The 23,499-nt window shown below is 41.2% G+C and overlaps 2 protein-coding genes across 2 annotated transcripts; both read right to left on the bottom strand.

Moving 5' to 3' along the window:
• Window positions 1-8,893: 8,893 nt before the first annotated feature.
• Window positions 8,894-9,847, bottom strand: LOC126079119 (olfactory receptor 52M1-like). The gene has a single exon (XM_049890050.1). It carries the CDS (start codon window positions 9,845-9,847, stop codon window positions 8,894-8,896), a length of 954 nt encoding a protein of 317 aa, XP_049746007.1.
• An 11,442-nt stretch (window positions 9,848-21,289) lies between these two features.
• On the bottom strand, window positions 21,290-22,234 carry LOC126079128 (olfactory receptor 52K2-like). The gene has a single exon (XM_049890058.1). The coding sequence runs from the start codon at window positions 22,232-22,234 to the stop codon at window positions 21,290-21,292; it is 945 nt and encodes a 314-aa protein (XP_049746015.1).
• Window positions 22,235-23,499: the final 1,265 nt, after the last annotated feature.

Raw genomic sequence — 23,499 nt, 5'->3', positions numbered from 1 at the left:
ATATCAAAAAGACTCAGTTTTTCACCTATTAAAAAAAAAAAAATAGTTGCCGTTGAGTAAATTCCAACTTACAGCAACCCTACAGGACAGAATAGAACTGTCCCATAGGGTTTCCAAGGTATGGCTGGTGGATTCAAACTGCTAACTTTTTGGTTAGCAGCCAAGCTTTCAACCACTGCACCACCTGGGCTCCTTCACCTGTAAAAGAGGTATGAAAATAGCCACCCCACAGGGATTAAATGAGATGGTGAATTGTAAAACCCTCAACCCCTGATGCGTCGTGTAATTAGTTCTCTGTAAATATTGACTCTGTGGTAGTCCAGAGTCAGCTGGATATACTGGCCTGATGTTAATGGGGAGGTCTGGATCAAAGTGAAAGATTTGGGAATCATCTTCAATTTGCACAAAGACGATGACTAAAACCCGTGAGTGATTAAGCCAGTGGTTATGAACCTTGGCTGCACATTGAAATCACCCAGAGAGCATTAAAAAGCAAAACTTGATGTTTGGACCCTGTCACTGGAGATTCCAACTTAATTGGTTTACAAAGCTGCTGTTGTGTGCCAACGAGTCACATCCGACTCATAACAACCCTATAGGACATATAGGACAGAGTAGAATTGCCCCATAGGGTTTCCTAGGCTGTAATCTTTACAGGAGCAGATCACTAGGTCTTTTCTCCTGAGGAGCGGCTGGTGGGTTCAAACTGCCAACCTTTCTGTTAGCAGCCCAGCACTTACCCATTGAGTCACCAGGGCTCCTCTGTATACATTCAGCACATAGATTTTTCTAAACTTCATCCCTACTCACTGAAGCAATCTCAGTAGGGCTAAGAATTTTTACTTTGAATAAGCTCCTTAAGTAACTCTGCTCAGCCAAGTTCTGGATCTCCTGCTCTGGATGGATTCAAATTATGTACGCATGAACTTTCTCTTGAAACGTTTACAGTCACAGCCAAGTAATACAGGGGCTACATCTGAACTTATTTTTATTTTCCTTTAGAAAAACAAATAGAAGGGAACACAGTCCAAAAAGGCGTGAGGATACTTAAGCATACCCTACATTATGGACATGGTTTTAATTTTTTTTTTTTAATTTTTTAAACTTTTGTCTGTAGTGAAGAATGCAGTTATGTAGAAGTTTCTTTTTGAATTAGGAAATCTTTCTCTTTTAAATTAATTACTGGTTTTCTGTCAAGAGAACAATTGAGGCGTAGGAGTCACATTTAATTTTTTTTTAAATTGCAAATTTCTACCAATAATTCTTGGAGCTCTGGTGGCTCAGTGGTTAAGAGCTTGGTTGTTAACCAAAAGGATGACAGTTCGAATTCTCCAGCTGCTCCTTGAAAACCCTACAGGGCAGTTCTACTCTGTCCTATAGGGAGGGTCTCTATGAGTCGGATTTGATTCGATAGCAATAGGTTAGAGATAGAAACATTACTAAGGAAATGGAAAGAAGTATAACATGTATCTTCATTATACAGTCATATTTTGAAGTATAATTAGGCAACAAAGACTTAAGCCTCACTGCCACCACCTCTACTAGGCTTTGCTTACTTTTAAAAATGCTTAAAGTGAAGATTCCATTGTAAATTTACTAGTGCCACATGAGCTGAAAATTGACCAAAATAAAAGCCAACTACAGAATATTTCTTGCAAATAATTTAGGTTTTCAGACAAACTAAGCATATAGCTTTTCCTTTTGTTGTTGTTGTTGTTGTTAGGTGCCATCAAATCGGTTCCAACTCATAGCCACCCTATGCACAACAGAACGAAACACTGCCCGGTCCTGCGCCATCCTTACAATCGTTGTTATGCTCGAGCTCATTGTTGCAGCCACTGTGTCAATCCACCTTGTTGAGGGTCTTCCACTTTTCCGCTGACCCTGTACTCTGCCGAGCATGATGTCCTTCTCCAGGGACTGATCCCTCCTGACAACATGTCCAAAGTATGTAAGACACCATCTCACCATCCTTGCTTCTAAGGAGCATTCTGGTTGTACTTCTTCTAAGACGGATTTGTTCGTTCTTTTGGCACTCTGTGGTATATTCAATATTCTTTCCTTTATGTATTTGGAATATTAAAAAGTCCTTTTGTCTACTTTAGTTGGCTTGGTTAACACTGGTGTATGAACTATAATAGTTTACTAAATCTGAAAGATTTAATTTCTTTTTCTCTTCCCAGTTCTCTTAAGCATTCATTACTATTGTCAAAATTCAATGGCCAACAAGCTGTCTGGTGTAGTCTATATTGCACAGTGTATAAGACCTGTAACTCTGATGTCTACAAATGCATTGTGCGTATTCCTAAGGAGTACAGATGGTAACATGGATGTTAAGTCCTCATGCGAGGCACTTTGTTTACACTTCCACAATTTCTAAGTAACCTGGAGGCAATCAGCAATACATGTCTTTGGGAGAAGAATGTTGCACCTCAAGATTACATTTCAATTTGTCATTTTTGTAGCATCTTCGAAAGCCTGGATTATACATTCAGCCAGGTTCGGAGTCAGCCAAAATAACTCCAATTGTTGGTCGTTTTTTTTCCCCCCCAAACCAGAAAACTAACTCAGGGAGGGTGATATTTTTCTGTGAGCTCCAATTAAACGTGGACCTACCCTATATCATCCTGAGTCTCTGAATACAGATATTGTGTCCGGAAAACAAAGAGGAACTAGATACAAGTCACAGATTTGTTCTTATGCAACATCCAGAATATTATACAAACCATAAATATTCACAGCTCTTGGCAAGGAATTTCTGCTTAATACTGTGGAAGAAACAGAGTATGATCATTAAACAGGTGATCCAATTACAACATTATTTCCAACAATTCCTTGCAATTCATTATGAAGAATAAAATGGGGCACTGTGGAATACTGGATCAACTGTGGAAGATTTTCTAATATCAGATAAGATCAATCATCCTTGAGAAATAACTTAGCAAGCCTCATTTCAAGCTGGAAAGGATTTCCTATAGTTAAGACTCTTGAATAGTCTGGGAGAGAAATTCTGGTTTTAAGTCAATATCTGAGAGAATCTGGGTGAGATACCCAGACATTTAACTAGCATTCTACAGTTAGGTTACTAAGGCCTTGTAGTGTCTAGCTCACAATTTGATTCAGCATCCTAACTGGCATTTTTTTCTTCTCAACTCTGTTCCATATCTGAAACTAACTGCTCAATGACACAGCTTCCTACAGAGGAAATTACATGGCTAGAGGTCATTCCTGCTAAGAAAACTCCCCCGAAGTCTAGCTTTATAACCTGGGCAGGAAGATAAAGTTATCTTGAGAGTTTTGACTCCATGATGTTCCTGAGTGTCTTTAAAATGCTGTCTGCTAAAAACTCTTTGGCCAGTAAGATGCCCAAAGTATATGTGATACATAAGAGGAATGCCAGCTAGTCTGTACAAAACAGTTCAAGGGCAAAAAAGAAACAGAGACAACATCCAGTCTACCTAATCTTCTACCATTATTTCAGCACAGAGAATTCTTGTTGTTGTTAGTCTTGAACACCGTATGTAAACACAGACTGGGAAGATAAAAAAAACTCCTGGCCGTCAAGTCAATTCCAACTCCTAGCAACCCTATAGGACAGAGTAGAACTGCTTCATAGGGTTTCCAAGGAGCTGGTAGATTTGAACTGTTCACTTTCTGCTTAGCAGCTGTAGCGCGCCATAGCCCTCAACCACTGTGCCTCCAGGACTCCAAACATAGACTAGTACAGCTCAATTTCAGATGATTTAGAAAGCCAATGGTGCCAGTAAAAACAAGGAAACACCATGGAAATAGGCCAAACTCCCACGTTGATAATCTTTACAAGATTGGTCTGTTCCTATCGTAGTTCAGACGAATCAAGCTCTGACTTAGGAAAGGTGTAGCGAAAGAACCATGTTTTTCATTTATCTAAAATGTATTCTTAAACTAGAACTGAGTGATTTTTGTTTTTTTAACTTTAAAAAGGTGTATCGTGCTGTGTAACCTTTCCGTATTTCTTCACATATTTGAAGATTGTGTGTGTGTGTGTGTGTGTTGCTGATAATCAATTATGTGACAATATTTTACCTTATTCATTTTCTTATCAATGGGTGTTTGGGTTGTTCCTAGGGCTTTGCTATTATGAAAGTGCTGCTATGAATACTCATACATGTTTCCTGTTGTAAGCTTTCTGTTGGCATACTTGGAGTAAAACCTAAATTGCAGGGAATACAAATATTCAGGTTTCAGAGACAAGGCCAAACTTTCATCCAAAGTCATGGTATTGATTTTGTACCATAAGAGAAGCTGTGAACTAACATCCTCTCTAAAACTTGTCAGATCTTTTCGGAAAAGTAAAGGCTCTAAAATGATCTCATTGTGGTTTTGATTTGTATTTCTCTGATCACTAAATATGATGAACATCTCTTCCTGTGTATGTTTGAAAATGTTTCCTTTTCTGTGAGAGAACTGTGTCTTTTTGTCCAGTTTTCTCTTGGTACTGGGGCTTTTCTTACTGATTTTACAGGAATTCCTTAGACCTTCTTGGTGCCGATCCTTTGTTTATATCATGAATCTCTTCCCATTTGTAACTTTTCATTTTAAGGCACTTCTGGAAGAAAATCTAAATTAGTCAAATTTTCTAACTTTCCTCAGAGTAGACAGCTTTGTTTGGTTTTAAAAATCTCTGTTTAACCCAAGGCCTAAAATTTATTTACCCATAATTGCATTCCTACCTTAATCCACATATAGAAATTAACTAGAAGTATAAAGGACTTAAATGGGAAACAAGAGTTCTAAAGTTTTGCTTCACATTTAAGTCCTTAATACTTCCAGAGTTAATTTCTATATATGGATTAAGGTAGGAATCCAATTATCTTCCATGCACATAGTGATATTTTTTTCTAGCTTGACTTATGAACAGGCCCTTCTCTTAGTAAGTTATCTTGCTGAGTGTAGATAAATTTTGAAGGCTGTGTAGAGGAACTACCACACAGGATAGGGGTCCTAAACTCAGGCTGGTAATCCTCATTATAATTAAAACTCATTTAAGTGACTAAAGATAACCTCTATCCTGAAGCTCCACCAGGAGTATTTGCAGTCAGTCATATATCCCTTATGCCCTCTCTTTTCCCATCTGTTTTCTGAGTCCAAGAGTTGGGAGGCGGTTCTCTACCCATAATCATATTTGATGTAAAAATAAGACGCTGCAGAGCAAAATCGAGGAACCTGGGCTGTAGCAGTGTCAGTCTGCTAGTCCAGAGCAGTCTCAGAGGCTGTCTTATAGCTGTGTTTTTCTGCCCTGGGGCATTCTTAGTTTTGTGGAATGCCTATGGTAAGGTCAAGGAAGTTGCTCTACCTTTAGGCTACACCTTGACTTCAGTTTCAAAGGGCACTTTTATGATGCTAAGTCCTTCAGATTCATATCTGCACTAGAACTGCCCTCTTGTATTCTGTCCTGGAATGAGGAAGAGAAAGCATTGCTGAGCTTCATTTACATGGTTTTTTGTTTCTTTTTAAATAGCTTTGAGAGAGTCATATGAAAAAACACCTCAAAGGGCTCTATATTTGTAAGAGGTATTAACTCTTCTAACAGGGACTAACTTTTAGGGGCATAAAATTGAAGATTTTGCAGTAAGACTCTCTTCATAATTGCATCAGAATGGTTTCTTCAAGAAGATGTCATGATGGAATTGGACATGTAAGGTTAACTGGGTGGTGGGGTTGGGAGGGATGTCTGTGAGGTCAACTTCTGCTTGGTGAGGTATGTGGTACTATCAGTGGATCCTGTTGTCATGAGCCCTATCCTGTGTACCTCCTTTGCTGTTTTAAACTGGTCCCCTGGTCAGATGCTGTGTCGTGTGGGATTCATGCCTGTAGATTAGCTATGCCCAACTATGCAGTAGACCCTAAAAGAATGATGCTGGCCAAGGCTATGTGGGCAAGAAAGGCAAACACACACCAATAAGTATGTATCACTATGAACCACTGGCCTTGCCAGGAGAGAAGCAGCCCAATGTAAAGTAGACCACCAAGTGCCTCCTGGAGGAATAGTATCAGATCTGGGGTTCTACACAGGAATTTATTGCTGATAGACTGGATATAAGAGGCAGCAGTAGCTAGTCAGCCTCAGTCAGTTGGAATCTTACATGTTAGTCTCCATTTCTCCTACTCCACTCGGGTATCCATTATGCCAATTCTAAGGTGACAACCAATGAAGGCTAGCTAATGTCAACTAGCAGAATCATTTGTCTGCTTAGTCGCTCAATACCTCTTTTGTGGCAGTTGATTTTTGGTGATACAAAAATGTTCACAACCTGGGCCCACTCGGATATGTCCATCCATTTGCCTCTACCCCAGAACTCCTTGCTTCTGATGTTCCAGTCTTTTTCTTTCTAGGCCACTGACAAGATAGCAGACCACTGGCCACTGCCCAGGAATTTATATTCTCACCTTGGGCCATTTTTTCTTTCACAGAATGTGAATGATCAGGTGTAGTACTTGCAGTTCCACCCATCAGGAAGTCTTTACTTCTCTGCTCTTTCAATGCCATTCCTTTATTTGGCTACAATGCAACTGCCGTCCATTTTAGGTCATGCCTAGCCAACTCATCTGTAAGTCAAGCTCTGGCTTTCTCCTCCTTTAGTTGGTTGTATGGGACCATTTCATGTGTCCATTGATGTGATCTGGAGAAGGAGAGCTATACAAATGGCATGATTGACATGAGAGTCAAGGCTACCTGTTTATGCAACTTACTTAGGGTCCTCCAGTCCTACTATATTTGATCCTAGATGAACAATTTCCATATTACAATGACAGATGCTAGGCCTAATTTTATGATTTGGCGGGTCTGACAGAACCCAACTCACACTGGGCAGGATGCATGATCACTTCATTCCCCATGACCAAATGTTCTGTTTCTACTAACCATTGCTGTCAAGTCAATTTCAACTTAACCAAAACCAACCCAGTGCCGTCGAGTCGAAGCGACCCTATAGGACAGAGTAGAACTGCCCCATAGGGTTTCCAAGGCTGTAATCTTTACGGAAGCAGACTGCCACATCTTTATCCTGTGGAGTGGCTGGTAGGTTCCAATCGCCAACCTTTCAGTTAGCAGCTGAGTGCTTAATCACTGTGCCACCAGGGCTCTTGTTTGTCTCTATTAGGGCCTGATAAAACACCAGGAGCTATTTCTCAAAAGTTGTCAGTTTTCTGATGTAGATGACATAGCCTTGTTCCAAAATACCAGGGGCTCACATAGTGATTCCTCTACTGGGGCTGTTCCACTGGGGCTCATCCTTTCCTCATCATGGATGCCTCCAGCACCTCATTACGCTAGATCCTAAGGCCCAAGTAGCAGGGCTGCTTGCACCACAGCCTGGACGTGCTACAGAGCTCTTTCCTGTTCTGTCCACTCAAAGTTGGAAGCCCTCTTTCACAGCCAAGGAAAAAGAAGATCAGAGAGGTTAGGAGCCTCAGGGTTAAAAACAAACAAAATTGGGCTTAATTCCTGCCTCCTGGCTTTATCTCTTATAAGCTGAATGACCTTGGACTGTTTCTTACCACTTCTAGAAATCTCAGTTTCCTCACCTGCAAAGTGGGATTACTATCATTACTAACTTAAGGCGTGATTGTGAGAGTTACATCAGTAGCTTTCAATCAACCTTAAGTGCTTTATGTCAATTAACCATTTTCTAGGTATTGAGCAAATAATTAATCTGGATAGTAAAGTCAATGTTAGTTTCTATAAATTCTAGAATTTGGAAATTTACCTTATTTTGAGCTGATCCATTTTAGGAACACAGTACATCATGAACAAGGGTCCTACAGATGGATCAGGGTTCAGAGGGGATTTCTATGGGAAGGGGAAGGTTTTCTTTTCCACGGAGCCCTCACATCCTTCAGGCCGCTTGATGGGAGCAGGCCTGCAGGAAAACACAACAAGGGCAATGCTGAGATATAGTCATCTTGTCTCATTTCCCTTCATTGAGCTGATATTTTTTTCTAGGCCACTTTCTATTTTCATGATTGGCATCGTCATACCTTGCTAGGCATACAGCTCAATATTTTTCTAGAATTATTAGTACAAGCAGTTTTAGCCACATTCCAGTTGCTAAAAGCTTAACTTGTAAGTTTGTTAGCCAAGGCCACTTCCATGAAATGATCAGTTTTTAGGATTTGCTTATTAAAATATGCACAGAAAACAGACTCTAAGTAGAAAGTATAATACATTATCAGGTTAAATACTAATAAACTTCAACCAAAGTGTTCACACTAGGCAGCATAAACAACTTTTTATGCAGCTTATAAAGCAAGACTGTTCTATTTCCTGATGTATAAAATATGCACAATAATACCTACCTCACAAGATGCCAGGAGGTTCATAAGAAGTATGTAATTATGTATATATACATATTTGTATCAAACCAAAAATCCAAACCCATTACCATCAATTCATTTCCAACTCATGGCAACCCTGTAGGACAGAGTAGAACTGCCCCACAGGGTTTCCAAGGCTGTAAATCTTTCTCCCCTGGTGTGGCTGGTGGGTTTGAACCTCTGACCTTTTTGCTTAACAAACAAGCACTTAGCCACTCTGCCACCAGGGATTTTATATCAAACATTAGCTGTTATTTGTGTTATTGATGTTGCTATCATTTTTGTTGATTTACCTCCCTTGCGGCTCAAATATCCTTTAATCATAAAAAGATTAGATATAATCTTCCATTCATAGAAATGAGAATTGTACACTCTTTCTTACCATTCCTTTGGAACTACAAAAAATTTGAGACCCCAGGGCCTAACATCTCAGACTGCTTGAGAATTTCCCAAATGGAGAAGCAAGCTTCTTTTTCAATAAAGATGTAACAGCCTTCTTCTCCATGAGCATTTTTGGAAAGGAAGAAGGAAACAGCAGTCATCTGTTCCTCATCTCCCTTTTCAGGATTTGGAGAAGCCTCTCTCGGATCTGCTTGGTACGGACAGCATAGACAATAGGATTGAGGATTGGAGGAATGAGAAGATAGAAGTTGGCCAGCAGGGTGTGGATTGGAGGAGACACATGGTGACCAAACCAGTGAATGAGAGAAGAAACAGCGATGGGAACACAGAAGATCAGGATGGCACAGATGTGAGAACCGCATGTCCCCAGGGTTTTAAGCCTGGCCTCAGGGGTGGCTAGCCCCATCACAGCCCTGAAAATCATTACATAGGAGGCAGCAATGGCTGCTGAGTCCAGGATTAGCACCAGAAAACCAATGCTCAACCCATAGACATTGTTGACCCTGCTGTCACTACACGCCAAAGTAACTACAGCCATATGTTCACAGTAGGAGTGGGAGATTATCCGGGACTTGTAAATGGGCAGCTGCAGATGGATCATCAGAGACAAGGGTCCAATGTAGAGTACCCCATGAAGGAGGGCAGCCAGTCCCAGACGACCCACCACCGCATGGGTAAGCACTGTGGTATGATGTAAGGGGTCGCAGATGGCCACATAGCGATCAAAAGCCATGGCAAGGAAGATGCCTGACTCGACAGTGGCGAAGCAGTGGATGAGGAACATTTGGGCCAAGCAGGCATCCAGACCAATGTCACCAGCATCAAACCAGAAGATTCCCAGTAATTTAGGCATAGTAGAAGTGGACAGAACCAAGTCAATGACAGCCAACATGCACAGGAAAAAGTACCTGGGCTGATGCAAGCTGTGCTCCTCCCTTACCACTGCCAGGATGGTCACATTCCCCACTACAGCTACTAGGTACATGGAGCCAAAGGGAATGGAGAGCCAGAGGTGCTGAGACTCCAGCCCTCGGATGCCAGTGAGGTGGAAGGAGCTGAGTGCCCAACAGATATTATGAAAAGTGAGCATGGGTATTTACAAATGAATGTTCTCACTTATGCCCAAAAATGCAGCAGAACTTTTTTTTTTTTTCTAGAAATAAAAGGGAAGCATATTTTACTGTTAGGTCCTATAATAAAGAATAGGATTATTGGATAGTTAAGATATTATGCAATGAACCTTTCTTTCTTGGTAGTAATTGCAAAAATAATAGCATAGTGTAAATATCATGTTATTACTACATTGTAGAAAAACCAAAAAACCAAACCCATTGCCATCGAGTCAATTCTCACTCATAGTAACCCTATAGAACAGAGGAGAACTGCCCCATAGAGCTTCCAAGGAGCGCCTGGTGGATTCGAACTGCTGAGCCTTTGGTTAGTAGCCGTAGGACTTAACCACTATGCAACCAGGATTTCTGAAATGTCCACAAAACTTTCCAAGCACAAGCCAAAATAAACATTTGAATGAATAAATGGATAAGTATCTTTTTGTAGTATGGCCCTCAAGGAATAACGTTCTTGCATCAATGAGTGAATTAACCTAAGGCAGACAGATACCTATTTGGTTATTTACCTCCACAGGTAGGCTATGAGGTGGCTATCACCATTGCATTGGAAGGTTTCAGAGTGTGGGCTCCTGGAGAGAAAAGGGGACACATTGAATCTGAGAGATAACAGGGTGAAAAGGACTCTTGGATGCTATGTAGACTCTATGGCAAATCAAAGCTTAAGCTTAGGGCCAGTATTAGCTATTGGATGAGCTGAAATAATGTCTAAACTGCAGACAAAAATCTCAAGGTAGAGGTGTGGGTTGGTGAAGACAGGACTTCACCAGCCAACATCAAGGTGATTTCTGAAAGGCTACTACTGATGACTGGAGCTCAGTTTATGCATGTCTGTTACCCAAAAGCAGTATCTTACAAGGATCTTCTCTCTTCTTGGAGGTTCAGTATGAAGGTAAGATTCCAGAAATGGAGAGGCCCACCCCCAGCAGGAAAGGAGAGACATTCAGTGCAGAGTGGCATGAAGCTTAGGAGATACACATTTGGTCAAAGAAGAAATGACCTTGCTTACTCAGGGTCCAGAGCAACCAGCTAGAAGGGGATGCGTATTAGAGAAAAGACACAAACAGGTTTTTGCTTTTTTTTTTTTTTTTTCCGGCATCTAAAAGATCACACCAGCATATGCTCCTAAGTATATTGTGGGAATGTAAATGAGGGCAGGAGTACATAAGTAGCTTTCTCTCCTACGTTTTAAACCTAATTAGGTTGAGTATACCAGAGTAGTCATTAGTTTGGGCTCTGGAATTCTCTAGGTCTAGTTTCAGATCCTGACAATGCGGGAGAGGGGTGGGCAGGGGTAGGCAAATTGCTTTATCCCATTAGCCAAATACAACTAACGTCACTTCACAAAAAACGTAACTGCTCTAGACTACAACTAATTTTTTTTTCTTTTTTTGGTCGTGGGATTAAATGAGAATGCAATGCCTGATGCAAGGTAACACTGAGTGTTAGCTCTCATTATTCAGTTGTTGAGACTAATATGTAAAACCAAAAATACATCCCGTAAACCTCAAAGAACTGTGGAAGATCTCTTTCTGTAGGGTGCCATGATGGGGGAGAATGACTCCTCATGTAAGCCTGCTGTAGTGACTTTATCCCTCAGAATTTCTCTCCACTAGCTGGGCTCCCTTTCCATCTTAAGATTCTCACCGAGTACTACAAATGGATATAGAAAGACCTTTGGTGGGAGATGTGAAAAGGGAAGATAAAGAGGCTGAATCATTGGGCCTGGGAAAGAAAGACCTGCACAAGATTCAGCCTGTAATAGAAAAGACCAGGCGAGGTGGGCTGGGAGGCTTAGCTGGTGGAAGCCTGACTTGGCTTCCTTATCCTCTGTGCTGGTTACTCTCCATTTGCCCTTCCAGGTCCTTGCTCTGTGCCCCAAAAGCTGACTTTTACAGGCTACATCACCCAGATTCCCCTTTTTCTCTGGTTTCCAGCTGAGTTCAACTAATATGAAGCACAGCAGGAGATGACAGAGATGGAAAAGAGATACCAGACATTTAGTCCCCAGTTCTATTCCTGCCATTTTCTACAAAAGTCTGCTGCTCCTGAAGAGTGACTCCTCCTGTGTTGTGGTAACTACACCTTCCCTTGCCTGAGATAGGTAGTGGCTACTCGCTCATGTTCATCCCAGGTGCTTCATCATCCTTTGATGGTTTCCTTAACTCTGCCCATGCCTCTGTAGATGGTCCTTCCATTAAAGCCTCTCCAATTGCCCCCTTGACTGTGCCATATGTCCTTTCATGTATATATCAGACAGGGCGCCATCAGTATATGTCTTTACCCAATATTGCTTTTTGCCAAGCTGACTGCTTGCTCAGCCCACATTCTTTGAGGTACACATAATCTAAAAGGTGACAACTTCACAGACTAATTTTAAAGTCAAAGAGCTATAGTGGCATGACAATCAAGGGCAAGATGGTCTTTTCCCTGATTATGGATTTCCAATTACAGGAAACTTGTCTACCTCACCCCTGCCTGTAATCAAATGGCTCTCGTAATTTGAGGAAGATGTTTTACTAATCAAAATGTAATGAAGTAATCATATGGAGAATAAGAATTTTGCTTTATTCCAAAAAGGAAAGAGTCCTTCAATGCAAAGATCAGCAGGATTTGCCAAGTGGATTTGTCTTCTGTTCCCATGATTCTCCATGATCAGTTATCCTCTTCATCTGCTAAACTACTGAAATAGTTTCCTTACTATCTTCCCTCCTGATGCCATTTGAGACCCAGTGGTCTTTTTCTAGGTTTGGGCAGAGAGGTCACATTGTAGGAAGAGTTCACAAGACCCAAATGTACAGATGAGGCTAAATGTATACCTACTTAATTATGGGCATTAGAGAAAGTGATTTCTCTGCAAAGCGAGCAGTCCTCTGATCCATCACAGCCTTTGTTAGATCCAAGCCAATTTCCCCTGTCCTCTCAACTGGCCTGGAACCCCAGAGAGGATGGATTTAATTTTGATTTCCTCTCCCTTGCTTTCTTTCCCTGTACCTGCCAACAGACAGAGCTGTTTTCCTGATGGATGTTTCATTTCCATCTCATCTCTTCTTCTTCCCATCCATCTCCAGGAAAATGTCACAAAACTGGAAAGGACTCCCAGGACTGAAGAGATGCGCTTCAGCTGCTAGATGTAGGTGGATGGAACTGAGCCCCATTCCTGCCCTCAGATCCTAACACTGTGAAAATATCTCCTTGATGACATCTCCCTAGTCAGAAGCAGCTCCTTAAATGTAATTGAAGGAGGCTGCTTCAGCTCTTATTTGGCAGCAGTGTAAGGGTGTAAAGACTCACTGCAAAACAACTCCCACCTTAGCTCTCTTTTCAAATACACACGCCATGACTTCCCACAGCTTTTGCCATCTCTCACCCTGCTCACTACCTTCCAAAGAGTCTATTTTTCCATTTCCCAACTGCACCATGTTCTTTTGTCTCTAAGCATGAGCCCTGTTCTTTCCTGGCATTGTAATGGCACACCATCTTCCTGTCTTCCACACCTGGCTCATCCAAGAAAAGTCTGTCTTGACCATTCATCTGTGTTCAGCACCCTCCCTTACTCTGCACATGTATCATGGTCTGAATTGCCTGCTTAATATATGTTTCCCCAAGAAGAATATAAGTTCCATGAGAGTAGGATTCATACTGTCTTGTTCTCTACTCTAAGTTCTGTGTTAGCACAGTGCATGCTTTGTTGAATGAGTTTAAAATATTGTGCCTATTTGAAGAACCTGGAGGTGTTTTGGAAACCCTGCTGGCATAGTGGTTAAGAGCTATGGCTGCTAACCAAAAGGTTGGCAGTTTGAATCCACGAGGTGCTCCTTGGAAACCCTATGGGGCAGTTCTACTCTGTCCTATAGGGTCGCTATGAGTCGGAATCGACTTGACAGCAACGGGTTTTGTTTTTTTTTTTGTTTTGGAGGTGTTTTAGATGCCCTTTTTAGGCGTTAGTTAACTAGAGGCCTCTTCAGCTTCCTTGCTTGTAGATCTATGGGGACTCCATTCTTTCTAACTTCTAAGAGAATTCCTTTTAAGATTGTATTAGATTTTTATATAGGAGCAAGATCTAAAGTGGGCTCCCCCAGAGTCCCAGGTCTGTTCATCCTAATAGGCTGGGGATTCTTTCTGATGACTGCTGCTCCTTTTATGGATTCCACTTTATAAGATGTCCTTACCTGGGCTGGATAATGTCATGGAGAAAGAGCCCGGGGCTACGAAAATGCTTCTAAGGCCAAGCACTTATAAGCATTCTGCTCAGGAGTCTAGGGAGTTCATCTGGACTCTCCTCCTCCCTAATTCCCTCAATTAAAAAAAAAAAAAATCCCTCAATAGAGAAAGAAAATAGCAGGCTTTGTGCCAGAAGGATGGGCACAGAATCTAACACTGAGCATAACTATTTCTGGCATGTCAGGGCTAGTCCAGAGGGGACTGAGGGGAAGGAAGTACAGACCTTTTAATTTAGTCATAATCCCTAGGGTCTGGACCCTGTGCTTTTTTCTTATAACTGGCCTCCCAGAGGTTCGTATCTGTTTTGAGGGCACCAAATAGAAATCAGAAAGACCTTCCTAAGAAAGGGATGAAGAACCCCTTGGGCATCAGACACAAAGGACTAGAGCTCAGCCTGGTTGTAAATCTCTAACAAAGTTTGGTCTCTTTACAGCATTTGGAGATGATGGTCAAGAGTCCTGAATTAACTTTAAGACAACCAATGATTATTCCTTAAAAATTAGATACTCTGGTTTATATTGTATGGGAAGGACTCATGGACTTGTGGATAGAACACTACATATCCTTTACATCTTTCTCAACTCTAGTTCCTTCACAACCTAACATCTCATTCCTCAAGAAGGAGAGAAGGCAAAACTGAGGCGATGTATTTTATCTCTTAGTGTATCTTAATTGGGTGTTCATGGGTCAGTGGGACATCAACATCAGGACATGTAGTAAGACATGGTTTTTGGAGCTCCAAAGGCTTGAGTTTGAAAGCCATTTTAATTACATACTCACTGCATGGTCTTGAGCAAGTTATTTCATCTCTATTAGAATTGTTTCTTCAAATGTAAAACAGGAATGATAATACCTATCCCTTTGGAGAGTTGTTGTTTAACTGAGATACTGTATGTAAACGGGCTAGTAGTAAGACTGAAACACATCAGGTGTTTAGTAAGTAGCATCATTATCAACAGCATTCCAGCGTTATTTCTGTGCTATCAGGATTAGCTCTATCCTAAGCCTGGAGGACATATCCTGAACCATTCCTTTAGACCAGGGCCCAATATGGTCAGAACAGGGCTTAATGTAGTAGAATCAATATAGAAAGAATCTCCGTTTATCATGTACTCCTTTCAGCTGAACCTACTTCTTTGGAATCTCAGGAGAACCTGGAAACTTCCAGAAGTTTTCTACCTGCTCTCCAACTTAAAGTTTACATTCTGTGTAAAATTGCTGGTAGTTGCCAAAATAAACAGGACTTTTTCTTGCTTCCACGCCTGTGCACGTGCCATACCCTCAGCCAAGTGGGAAAAAGGAGGAAGGTCTTTCCACACAGATCCATACCTAGCTTTTGAAACTCCGTTTAGTATTCACTGCCTCCAGTTGATGGTTTCTGCCTTTGATAAACTTAAATAGGTGAGTTATGTCTCTTTTTGTACCTGGTTGTTTTTGATAATATTAATAATTTATGAGTATTCAAGAAACCAATGCACTTGTTGAATCCAATCATGTTGTTTAAGGTTATAGTAAGGCCTTTCCTCTCAATAATTTGACTTTATGCACCAACTTTCTAAACAACTTTTTCTTCATTTTTTCCAATTTATGGATAAGTACACATATAAGAGGTACATAAGAACATTAAAGAAATGTATTCTCTAATGGAGAAAGTACTTTTAAACATATTAAATTAACCAGAAGAGAAACAAGAAAGGAGAGGTAGAAGCAAACATTATCAGTGTCCAGTAGTGGATAAGTGCTACGGCTGCTAATGAAAAGGTTGGCAGTTCGAATCCACCAGGCGCTCCTTGGAAACTCTATGGGGCAGTTCTACTCTGCCCTATAGGGTCGCTATGAGTCGAAATGGACTCGAAGGCAGTGGGTTGTTTTTTTTTTATTATTCTAACACTGTCCACAAGAGGGCGTCCTGGACCAAAGATGAGAGGATAACCAGTGGCAGACCACGGAGGAAAATATCCAGCTGGATGGCATTGGTGGAAACCCTGGTGGTGTAGTGGTTAAGTGCTATGGCTGATAATCAAAGGGTCAGCAGTTCAAATATGCCAGGCACTGCTTGGAAACTCTAGGGGGCAGTTCTACTTTGTCTATAGGTTGTTTTTTTTTTTTTTTTTTTGATGGCGTTAAATATTTTAATCTTTTATATGATTGTACCAGTTCGTCCAAGCAATCCTGTCACTACAATTTAGCTTCTCATGTAGCTCAATCAAAGGTGAAGAGAATATGCTGGTCAGGTCAACACAATAATACCAATGGCCAAAACAATTCTATTTCTGTTTACAATTTAATATTGGATTTCTGGTTTATAACTTTCTTAATGAGTTTAGTATTGCTGTCTCTCTGAAGTAATCCATTGTTTATGTGAGATTCTAAAGAAAGAATTTTTAACTTGCTAGGTCAGATGCTGAATAGGAGAATATGGAGATAAATACCATTTGAGTGACTTGTATAAATCATCTCTGAAGTTTTGAAAATTAATTCCTTCGTCTATAAATGAGAATACTAATTCTCAGGACAAGTAAGACATTTTCCCCTAATCTACCTAATTCTCAAGGGGTAGAGCCAGGATTTGGGCTTTGAGATCAGACAAATATAAGTTCATGGTTTTTTGTTTTGTTTTGTTTCCTATGAGGGAAGTGGTATATATACCACAGTGGTTAAGCTCATGGACATGGGCCCACAGCTTTCTGATTCTGAATGCCAGTTCTTCCACTTACTGTATGTTTATCCCTGACCAAGTCTTCCCTAAACCTCAGTTTTCCTTATCCTCACTGCATCCTTGATACCTGCCTGTGAGTTTCATCCCTTTTGTAAGTTTTATCACATCCTTCATCCCATTCTGAACTCCCCATATCCCAAGTCCCACCCATAAACTTCACCAAGCCACAACCCATCCAATCTCTAGTACCCCACTAAATCCCCTCCTCAACGGGGCAATGAAAGTCTATAGTTTTCTGTGCTTTCCAACTCATGGGAGGTTTCTGTAAGAGCCTCAAGGATCTGTGGGTGTACAAGTAGCTGAGAGAATCCCCTTCACATACAGATGCTCATCGTCAATCTGAGATGTGGCTACATACCACTTGGAAATCTCAGCCAATTTAGGTGTCAGATTGACTTGGAAAATGTTGGGTTGTTTGACACTGTCATGGTTTGAATTATGTTCCCCCCCCCAAAATATCTATCAATTTAGCTGGGCCATGAGTCTCGGTATTGTGTGATTGCCCACCATTTTATGTGATTTCCGTATGTGTTGTAAATCCTATCACTGTGATGAAATGAGATTGATTACTGGCAGTTATAACGATGAGATGTACAAGATCAGGTAGTGTCCTCAGCCAATCTCTTTGAGATATAAAAGAGAGAAGCGAGCAGAGAGACAGGGGACCTCATACCACTAAGAATGCAGCACTGGGAGCACAGAACGTCCTTTGGACTTGAGGTTCTTGTACTGCGATACTGCCAGACCTGATGCATCACAAGGACCTTCCTCCAGAGCCAACAGAGAGAAAAAGCCTTCCGCTGTAGCTGACACCCTGAATTTGGACTTGTAGCCTACTACACTGTGAGAGAATAAATTTCTCTTTGTTAAAGCCATCTTCTTGTGGTATTTCTGTTATAGCAGCAGTAGATAACTAAGACAGACCCCAATCAATATTTAAAACCAATTCTTATCCCCTCTAATTTTCAGTCACTGAATGAAATTCCTATCCAGCACCTCTAAGGACTCCTATCTTATCTTGTGTTCTCGTCTCATTATTACCTCTCGCTGCCCTACTGTGGCTCTTCTGGCTATTCAGTCCTCCCTGCATATTTTTTCTCCTCTTTTATCACCGAAATAAATCTATACGATATGGATTTTTATAATCCCCACTTTTCAGATCAGAAAACTAAGGCACAGAAGGGCTAAGTAATTTGCCTAAGATTTATAAACTGGTTAAAAGCAAATGTTTTGGGTTCAGATGCCTTAGGTTTAAATTCTACATCTTCCATATACTAAGTGTATTGTATCCTCAAGTTTTTGGAGCTCTTATCCTGTATAAATAAATAATCCTAACTTGTCAAACTTTCCAAGAAAACTACTCTCCCAGATCTTTAGCTTACGACTAAAAAAGGCTGTCTTCCGAGGGCGCTGTTTACCTTAGCCCTCAGTAATGGTGGCTAACCATTCTTCCGTGCCCCATGCACTTCAAAGCAAAGCAGACAAATTTGGAGTTACCCATTAGTACTTCCAGGGTTTATTCTTTCAGCTTGTCAGAGACTCACGACCAGATGGTATAAGCTGCAAATAAAGGTAACACTATCTCTCTATCCCTCCTTCTCACGTGAAGGACCTATTGAGGCTGTGTGTGGACAGAAATAATTTATTGAGGGTTTTTCAGCCTCCGTCAATCTGCCACTTCACCCCAGCTCCTGACATCAATGGTGGAGGTTTTATTTCTATGAAGACAAGCCACTCAACTCCCTGTCTGATTCCTGGACTTTCTCAAATCCACTGTCTTTCATTTTCATCTCCATTACATTTCAGTATAAAATTTCACTATCTGACTAGGAGTTACGATCTTTCATTCTTAAGGCAGCGGCTCAACCCAGGTGACTGTTCTGCATCTATGGCACATATAAATGTTTAGTAATGGCAGAAAAGGCTTGACGGTGGAAGCCTCTGCAATCCCCGGGTCTTACCTGATCTGTGGGGATAAGAGTTTAAGTGAAATGCTAGAGCCTATTTTGTTTGATCATGAGTTTTCTGTGTGGTGTAGACCCAACTTCGGGAAATGGAGAGGGAAAATCAGGGCATGAGTTTTGTACTGCAATATCCCTTTCAATACCTATTTAAATTCATAAAACTAAGCATAATAAGCACAAGCATACAGATCACAAGAAATAAGATTTCTATCCTCGACCCTTTTGGCAGATAATTTCTAATGTCTCTTTGAGAGTGTCATAAAGCACAATTTCCAGAAGTTATATTATACTCTAACACCTTCTTGAAGACAGTCTACAATTCTGTTAGTAAAGGTCTAGAAAATTTCGATTGTGTTGGCAAGCTTTTCCAGTCCTTTTAGTTTCCCCAGAAAAACATGGAGGCAATATGTGAAAAATCTTAATCTAATGAATCTTGGAATGAGACCTTACTGTCCACTGGAATTGAAGTCCTCAAACCAGGTTATTCCCCAATCTAAATAGACAAATGGCTGTGCGATATCCCATATCTCCTTCTAATAATAGGCTTAACAGGGAGCGGGAAGGAGGAGACAAGAGAACGACTTCAGGAAATTTCATTTCAGAGGATCTGAATGGCATACGTGAAACTGAGGGAAGAAGGTAACCATGAAATATTGATATTAAGAAGATTGGGTAAAAGACTGAAAATCAGGGGACAGTGATGGTTCACTTTTTTAACATTCTGGCCTTCCATGCAGGACACTCACAGTTGATTCCCGGCCAGTGCACCCCACGCACAGCCACCACCTGTCTGCCACTGGAGGCTCGCATATTGCTATGACGCTGAACAGGTTTCAACAGAGCTTCCAGACTAAGACAGGCTAGGAAGAAAGGCAGAAGGCTTGATGATCCACTTCCAAAAATCAGCCAAAGAAAACCCTATGGCTCACAACAGTCTGATCCACACGCGTTCATAGGAACAGCACCGGACTGGGCAGTGGTTCATTCTCTTGTGCGTGAGGCCACCATAAGTCGAGGGCTGACTAGACGGTAGCTAACAACTGTGCTTATATGTTGTGAGTACGTAAAGGCTTTATAAGCTTCCAACCTGCCCCAGCTATGCACAGAAGAAACAAGCAAGGGATTGTGACTACAAAGGAGCTAGAAGTAGAGTATCATTACCCTGGAGTATTTGTGTTGGTGTCAGAGAAAATCATGAGAACAAAGGTGGGAAACAAGGGAAAGGAGAACTTTAGGTTCTTGCCACTCCCTTCGCCTCCTAAGCTTCCACAACTCCCAAATTTCTACACTCCAGCTGACACGGACTTAGAGATCATCTTTCAAGGCTAAATAAAATAGAGAGGTGATATAGATGTACATATGGATGTAGGCATAAGTTTATAACATAAACATTAGTCTCTGTGGAAACAAAAAGGTCACAAGATAAATGTAGAAGAATGCACTTGTGGAAGATGGTGTATGAGGGCTTGTGTGAGCAGTAAAGCTGCACTTGTCAGCATTAACATTAAGAATTCTCTAGTATCTGGTTTTGCATGAGAAAGAGAAAAACACATGTCAATATTCCCATCTCCCATTTGCTTTTCCATCACATTTCTTCCACTATGCTGGGCCCCTGGGTGGGAAGTTCAGAGATCACAATGCACTATGATTATCATTTCTTTCTCTGTCTCAGAACAGAAACATAGGTGTGGCATCCCTGCCTTAGCAGCCTGTGTATCACCTGTACTGAGCAAGGAATTAGCACATTCTTAATGCTCAATATTTAGTGGAGAATTAGTAAATGAGGAACTCACATCCTTGTAGAAGATATAAAATATGTCTATGTGCAAAAAAAGAGTTGTATGATGTACAAAGAGATGTCAAGGACATGTCTTATTCAAAGTGTTTAATGAGAAGGATTAGCCGTGAACATGGAGAGGTCAAAAGGAGAAATAAAAAAATCTGTAGGTTGGTTCAAGTGAAGAAATAACTTTCCAACAAGCAGAGTTGTCTGACTTGGAATCCGTAGCACTGGAAGGTTGTAAACTCCCCAACACAGGAGTGTTTAGGCAAAAGTTGAACATCACCTGTCAGAGTGACTAAGGAGAGATTCCTGCATCAGATGTAATGCTGGTCCTCTCTCAGGTGGTGAGTGGGTAGTTCACCAAGTTCCCAGTTACTTGGGATAGAAACTCAGATTCTCACAGTCTTCTCTTAAATAAATGAACTTGGAAATATTTTTGTGTCTCTAGGTGAGCTCGCCAGAAGATATTGGGTCAAGAATCTGACAAGAGGGAGGGTTCTGTAAAGAGACAGCAAAATCACCGACTCGAGTCCAGAGGCTATGAGGGGACACAGACCTGTGAGTCCTGATTAGAAAATTGTGAGTTTCAGGACACCATTTATTTTTTTCATTATACTGGGAAATAACTAAACATGGAGATTCTGGCAACCCTCCACTTGCTATTATGCAACATTCAAACTGCCCTATATGGCTCCACACATCCCATGCCCTCCATTTACACATCCTTTCCTAGGAATAGTCCTATGACTTGCTCACGAATCTGCTTCGTCTTGACGCCACAGATGATAGGGTTGACCATGGGTGGGAAAACCAGATAGAAGTTAGCAAGAAGAATGTGGACATGGGGAGGAGCCCGGCAGGCCACATGATGCATGACTGAGGAGATGACCACAGGTGTGTAGAAGGCTAGAATGGCACCTATGTGAGAGACACATGTCCCAAATGCCTTATAATGAGCCTTCTGAGAAGCAAGCTGTAGAACTGCCCGAAGGATAAAGATGTAAGATAGGATAACAAACAGCAGATCCAATACCACAATAAACATGGCCACAGCAATGCCATAGATATTGTTGAAGCGTGTGTCTCCATAGGCCAGCTTTACCACAGTCATGTGTTCACAGTACCAATGGGCAATCACTGGGCCTCGGCAATAGTGGAAGCGTTTGAGCAGGAAAGGGAGTGGGGTCATTAGTGTCACAGCTCGGAGTACAGCAGCCATGCCAATCCTGGTGATTAGGTGCCCAGTCAGCACCATGGTGTAGTGCAGGGGCTTGCAGATGGCCATATAGCGATCAAAGGCCATGGCCAGCAGCACTGCTGACTCCATGATGGAGAAGGAGTGATTAAAGAACATCTGAACCAGGCAGGCATCGAAGTTGATCTCCCTATCCCTGAACCAGAATATGGCAAGCATTTTGGGCAGTGTTGTAGAGGAGAGGACCAGGTCAATGGCTGCCGACATGGCCAGGAAGAGGTACATGGGCTCATGAAGGGCTGCATCAGAGCGGATGATGAAGAGCAGGGTGCAGTCGCCCAGCAGAACCAGTGTATAGGCAAAGCAGAAGGGAATGGAGATCCAGATGTGCAGGTGCTCCAAACCTGGAATCCCTACCAACAGGAAGGCAGCCGGATGGGTTGCTGTGGTATTGGAGACTGACATGGCTTCTGGAAATTCTCCTTGTTGATTTTCACAGGGTTCCTTCACCTTCTATGTACACCTTCCAGGCACATAAAATTACAGAATTCAAGCTCTGATATCCCACCTGGGTGGATTAGCTCTTTTTTTGCATTCCTAAACCCTATTTAAAATAAGTTAGGAGTCCTCATAGGCATGGAGAAACATAGTCCATGTCTCCTGCACTCAAGGAACTTGGAGTCTCATTGAATAAATAGAATACTCAATAGGATTCATACTACAAGACAGCATTCAGAAAGAAATGGAGAAGAGGTAGTATTTTCTGTGTTCTTAGTGATGTCAGGATTACCTTGATAAAAGAAGTAAAAATATGTTTACTATATTTCTGTCAAACATACACTGGCACCATCCTACATGCCAATCAAACCAAAGTCCCAGTCATTTCTGTTCTGAAATCTCAGATTTGAGTGCCTGCCATTCTCAATTAATCATAGAACCTCTACACTTTCTCTAGAACTATGTTGTCTGATACAGTTCCCATGAGCCACAAGTGGCTATTTAAGTTTAAATGTGTTTATTAAAATTAAATAAAATAAAAAACTTGGTTTCTCACTCACAGAATACACTTCTTAAGTGCTCAATTACTGTAAGTGACTGGTGGCTACCATATTAGACAATGTAGATCTGTTATAATTCCATCATAGCAGAAAGTTCTTTTGGAGAGCAGTGCTCTAGAATATACCTTCCAGGTCCTTTCCACACCCACAAATCTCACTAAATACAACCCTGCTGCCAGCTTACTGAGAAAATGAGGAGCTTCTTTTTTTGATTCTTCATTAATATTCATGTTGATTTTTCTGTTCATAAGACTCTTCCTCCACACATCTCTCAACTCCTTAATTTTCATCACATGAAAACTCTCTCACCTCTTCAGCAATACTGACCTCTAGCTTCCACACCAAATACCCTTTTCCTTAACAATATTTTAATCTTTCCCTCTTCTCTTGTTCATTTTTTTTTCTTTTCTTCTGTCTAATCCTTAAACATTGAGTTTACCAGTTTTTTCCAGACTCTATTCTCTTTTTTGTTGTTGCTGTTATGAATTGGCTCCAACTCTCAATAACCTTTTGTGTAACAGAAGGAAACATTGCCCAGTCCTTGTTGGTATGTTTGAGCCCGTTGTTGAAGCTATTGTGTCAATCTACCTCACTGAGGATGCCCCTCATTTTTGTTGGCCCCTACTTTACAAAAAATGATGTCCTTTTCTAGCTGTTGGTTTTTCCTGACGA

Source organism: Elephas maximus, chromosome 7, assembly GCF_024166365.1.
Source record: "Elephas maximus indicus isolate mEleMax1 chromosome 7, mEleMax1 primary haplotype, whole genome shotgun sequence".
Lineage (NCBI taxonomy): Eukaryota > Metazoa > Chordata > Mammalia > Proboscidea > Elephantidae > Elephas > Elephas maximus.
Note: the sequence above shows the minus strand (reverse complement) of the source record. Positions and strands in the feature narration are given on the sequence as shown.